At 41.6% G+C, this 5,561-nt stretch overlaps 1 protein-coding gene across 1 annotated transcript; it reads right to left on the reverse strand.

Moving 5' to 3' along the window:
• Positions 1 to 1,937: 1,937 nt before the first annotated feature.
• LOC149945312 (uncharacterized) lies at positions 1,938 to 3,041 on the reverse strand. The gene has a single exon (XM_090176511.1). The coding sequence runs from the start codon at positions 3,039 to 3,041 to the stop codon at positions 1,938 to 1,940; it is 1,104 nt and encodes a 367-aa protein (XP_090032637.1).
• Positions 3,042 to 5,561: the final 2,520 nt, after the last annotated feature.

Consider the following 5,561-nt stretch of genomic DNA (forward strand, 5'->3'; position numbering starts at 1 on the left):
ATCGATGATCCACCAGAGATCTTCTTTAAAGGGCTTTCGACGGTTCGAACGTTTCGCTCCGCAATACCATTTGATTCAGGATGATATGACGGTGAAAATAGGTGTTTGACTCCATTTTTATTGAGTAACGTCCGAAATTCTTCGCTACTGAAACACGTTTCGTTGTCTGAGACTAGAGTCTGTGGTAGACCGAATCTGGCGAACATCTGTCTGAGCGAAGAAATAACAGCGGCTGACGAGGTAGTATTCTTTATTTCGACTTCCAGCCACCTTGAATAAGAGTCAACAACTATGAGTAGATACCTTCTTTCCAGAGGCCCGGCAAAAGTCCAAATGAATTCTGGACCATGGAGTGGTAGATTCTGGCCAGGGAGAATATTCTTTACGTGGCATGGGTGCCGTAGTCTGGCAAATCTGGCATTGACGAACTAGCTCTTCCATCTGCGAGTCCAGGATTGGCCACCAGACCTTCAACCTTGCCAACGCCTTCATCTGGCTCATTCCTTGGTGTGTGCTGTGGAATTCCTTTACGATCTGCTCTTGGAATTCCTCAGGAATGATGACTCGATTGTTCCACAGCAAGACTCCTTTGCAAGATATAATTTCGTCCTTTCGTCTGAAGTATGGTATGGTATTTGCGGAATATCTCTTAACATCGGTAGTCAGCCATCCATCTTTTGTAAAGGTCAAGACTTTCTGAAGAGTAAAATCATGTTGAGTTTTTTGTTGGATCATTTGGAGAGTGACGTTGAACGAAGTTTCCATCGAAGATATACTGAAGACGTGTTCTTCAGGCTCTGGTGGTATAAATTCTGTAGTTTTCACTGGCAACCTGCTTAGAGCGTCGGCGTTACAATTAAGCTTGCCTTTCTTGTAGCAGATTTTATACTGGTAAGATGATAGTGTTAACGCCCATCTCGGAATTCTGGAAGCCGCCATGGCTGGAATGGATCTGTTCTCTGAAAACAGTGTTATTAAAGGTTTATGATCAGTTAACAGCATGAATTGTCGCCCAAGTAGATACTTCCGGAACTTGGTGACTCCAAACACGATGGCGAGGGCTTCGCGCTCTATCTGTGGATAGTTTTTCTCGGACTTCGTAAGAGTTCTGGATACGAATGAGATAGGTTGCTCGTTGCCATTCTTGTCTTCATGTGACAGGACCGCTCCAATGCCGTAGGGTGAAGCGTCACATGCCAAGGTCACTGGTTTTTTCTGATCATAGTGAACTAGCATGTTCGAAATTTTTATGACATTTTGGCTTTACGGAATGCCCTTTGTTGTTCTTCCTGCCACTCCCAAGGTGTTTTCTTCTGCATTAGGCGGTAATAACGGCGCTAAGGTAGTTGAATTATTTGGAAGGAATCGACCGTAGTAGTTCAAAAGTCCGATAAACGATCGAAGCTGGTCCAGGTTCTCTGGTTCTGGAGCATCATCGATGGCTTTCATATTGTCGTCGAGTGGATGAATTCCTTTACCATCAATTCGGTATCCAAGGTATTCGAGTGATTCTTTTAAGAACTGACACTTTTCTTTACCCAACTTCAGTCCAGCTTGACGCCGGGCTGAAAGTACTTGATCCAGACGTTGTAAATGCTTCATTTGATTTTTACCTCCTATGAGTAGATCGTTCTGAAACGCTGCTGTGCAATCGATCCCCTGTATGACCATCTCGATGTGACTTTGGAAAATCGCGGATGCAGAGGATACTCCATAAGGTAGTCTGTTCGGCTTGTAGAGGCCCTTGTGAGTATTGATCACTACAAGTGTTTTAGATTCTTCGTCGAGCTCGAGTTGCGCATATGCTTCCTTCAGATCAATTTTGGAAAAGTAACAGCAGCCTGCTAGGTTGGCGAAGATGTCTTCTGTTTTCGGTAGAGGGTACTGTTCAACGTCAATAGCCAAGTTCACCGTGATTGAGTAATCCCCACAAAGTCTTATGGAATGCGTGTGATAATTCCAGCATCTTCCAGTCGCTTTAGTTCGTGGTCGACCTTGTTTTTAAATGGGTATGGAACAGGTCTCGCTTTGCAAAAACGTGGTACGGCGTCTTTATTAACAGCCAGGTGGACCTTGACGTTTTTCAGTAATCCAATTCCTGAAGAGAAAAGTTCCAGATTCTTGTCCAGGATGGCTTCCAGTGACTCATTTATCGGTTGGATATGGTCAATGGACAAAGTGTAGCGATCATTAGCTTGTTCCATGAGGGTTAACTTTGAAAAAATCCATTGACGGCCACACAGCGTCAGCCCTTGTCCTTCATAGACAATTAGAGGAAGAATTAGTTTATTATTTTTATATTGTACGGTTACTTGTGCTTGTCCTAATATCTTGACTTGGTGACCCGAAAATGAAGTTAATCGTTGCTGGAATGAATTTAGAGTGTCGACATTTCCGATCTTTGAGAACGTTGTTACTGGCATCAACGAGTACGCTGACCCAGTATCTAGTTCCATTCTTGTTGCTTCCCCATTGATGGTACAATGAACGTAGATCGGTTGTGCGCTTTCACGTTCTCCACTCTTGACATGGAACAACGTGTATTCCGCTTGGCTACTTGGATCAGGAACGACACTGTGGACATTGCTGGTTCTGAACTGCGAAGATTTCTCCGACTGAAAACTTATCGCTTTTTTATGGAACGCTTCAGCGATGTGACCAGTTTTCTTGCAAAAATAACATTCAGTATTTTTGAATTTGCCGTCCTCCGCTTTGTGGTCCTTTGAATTGCAACGATAGCACTTGGTTATGGTGCTGCTTCCGTTAGGTTGTTTCTGTGGCTTGGGCTGTTTTGACCCTCCCGTACGCTTACGAAAATTAATTCTATTAACAGAATCGGTACAAGATACTTGCTGACCTTTCATGTCCGTAGCGTTTTTCGCTGCGGTTTCCATTGACTGTGTTATTGACATGGCCGTCTTTAGAGTTAGCGTGTCTTCTGCAAGAAGTCTCTTCTGGGTCGCTTCGCATTTGATACCGCAGACAAGTCTATCACGCAACATTCTCTCCAGTGCAGCATCGAAATTGCAATGTTCGGACATCTTCCTAAGTTCGGCGATGTATTGTCTCACCAGGCTTCTGATTCCTTTTATGGAACCGGTAGGTCTCCATGATTTCAGATGGTGTAGGGCTTAGATGAGTCGTTAAAACAGCCACTAGTTCTGCATATGTCTTGTCCGTTGGCTTCAATTGTAAGTTTGTTTTCCAATTACCGTTAGGAATGTTGGTCGCTTTACTCCATCTTGAACACCATACGCCAGGAAATACTGTTCAAGTCTATCTGCATACTGAGGCCACGACTCAGTTGATTCATCAAAGTGCTCAATACTTCCAAACGTTGCCATGATCCTCGGAGGTGTATTCTCGACGGTTGAAGAATTTGCTATGGAAGTTGAACCAAATGTACAGTTAATCCCGCTTCGTGGGACTAGAAGAAATTCGATGGGAAAGTTATCTTCCAGTTCCGTTCCGTCGCCATTTGTTGTAAAGCGTTCTTCGTAGGTTATTGAATAAAGACTGGTTTACTATGATATATAAGATGAGGATTTATTTACATATGAAGTTTTATACACAAACATGACTCGTTGATAACCGGGAGATCGAGTGACCCCTAAAGTTATGCCGTTGCCTTTTATATCGAAATAGAAGGGAGATAAATAATATGTTACAAAGGTCACTACTAGAATTATGTTTGATTACGTATTTATATCTACAACACTAACATTGCGTACATTATTCCTAGTGTCCCAAATGGTTCGTTTTTTTCCTGTTTGGTGACTAATAATGCGGGAGACTACCCCGAATCCTGGGAGAATTAAAATATATACTTCCGGATGACCAAAAAATCAGAATAGGTGTTGGTATAAAATTGGGTCCCCCCCCCCCCCCTGCTGGGTCAAAAAAAGAAGTATTAAAATTACGGTCAGTAAGGAGTATTGTGATAGCCCCCGCGAGAACTGGCAGTGAGAGAAGAAGGATAATTGCTGTAATTTTAATTGATCAGACGAATAAAGGTACTCGCTCAAAAATTATCCCTGGGGTTCGTTTATTAATTACAGTTGCGATAAAATTTACAGCCCATAAAATTGAGGAGATACCTGCCAAATGCAAAGAAAAAATTGTTAGGTCAACAGAGGGCCCTCTGATCGACAAGCTTTTAGCGCCCCCTTTTAACAAAATTCGCGCGCCCTTTTCGAACTAATTTGGCGCTCCTGTCCAATTTCAAAGGGGTACATTGTATAATAAAGACGTTAATTGGGGTTAATTGCAATTAGGTGGGATACAATGTACCCCTGTACCCCCCATTTTAAGAGTCAAAATCTCTGCGCACTGCGGTTAATAGAACATCATTCTTGTTCTGAACTTATTCATTGATTTCGTTTTATAGGTGTTGGCTCTAACAATGGACAACGCGTCAAACAATGATACTTTTAGCGCTGAGCTAGAAAATATTAGCGAAGAACTGGGAATACGTTTCAATTTAGAACATCGTATTAGATATTTCGCCCACGTTCTTAACTTGTCAGTGCAAGCACTGCTACAAAATCTTAAATTTTAAACCACAATTTGAGTCTCTAGAAGAATAATAAGCACAGACAGTAATGTTGGAAATGCTGTTGTTAACGTAAATCGTTGAATGAATATTTTAGGTTCAGTACCAATAGACAATTCTATAAAAAAACTTCTTAAAATCTAATTTACTTTTGTTTATACAGCGTGTCTGCATTTGATCGGCCAGAGCATTTTTCTAAAACACTATACCTTCTAGAAATGTGAAATTTTCAGTATGTACTCTCTCGGTGGAGATCGTAGTTATTTGTGAATTTCAGAAAATTCGTGAAATTTTTCACGGTTTTAGAATTTGTAGTTTTTAAACGCTAGGTGGTAGATGAAAAGTTTCAATGAGTAAGTTGTAGAGCACACTCTAAAAAATTTAATGGAGTAGGTATGGTTCAAATCGTACATTTTGTCATTGAAATATTAGGTCATGAAAAATAACAAGTCGGTACTACTGGTTTTTGTAATGATTGTCTCTGAAAAATGGACAGGTTTGAGCAAAATCATTGTTTTACTTTTAAAAATTAAGTGTTAGAACAAAAGCAATTATTATAATAAGGAATTACAGAAAGTGCTTTACAAATACGGTTCAATAATGCCACTGTCCGCGATGAAGCATATTCTGGAACGAACCACGGACCATATCTGGAGTAACGAGTTGGAACGCTGCAATTATTTTCTGGCGGAAGTCGTCTTCGCTAGTGACTGGTGTCTTGTATACTTCCTCCTTGACGAATCCCTACAAGTAAAAGTCCAACGGTGTTAAATCTGCAATGGGGACCTAGGAGGCCATCGCACTGGACCCTTCTTCCCAATCCAACGCTCACGGAACTCGGTGTTGAGGTATTGCTCCACATGTCGCTCCTGGTGAGGAGGTGCACCGTTATGCAAGAACAAAAGGTGTGGCTCACCCCATTAAGCCGATTCGGAAGAAAAAATGGCCCAATGACGTAATCTCCTAGTAGACCAGCCCAAACGTTTAAACGGAATTGTACTACTTGATT

This window comes from Leiobunum rupestre, chromosome 5 (assembly GCF_980474605.1).
Source record: "Leiobunum rupestre chromosome 5, qqLeiRupe1.1.hap1, whole genome shotgun sequence".
Classification (NCBI taxonomy): Eukaryota; Metazoa; Arthropoda; class Arachnida; order Opiliones; family Sclerosomatidae; genus Leiobunum; species Leiobunum rupestre.

What these genes read in the sequence shown, in the direction of transcription:
- LOC149945312 (XM_090176511.1), bottom strand. Translation starts at nt 3,041, where the DNA reads ATGTCCGAACATTGCAATTTCGATGCTGCACTGGAGAGAATGTTGCGT.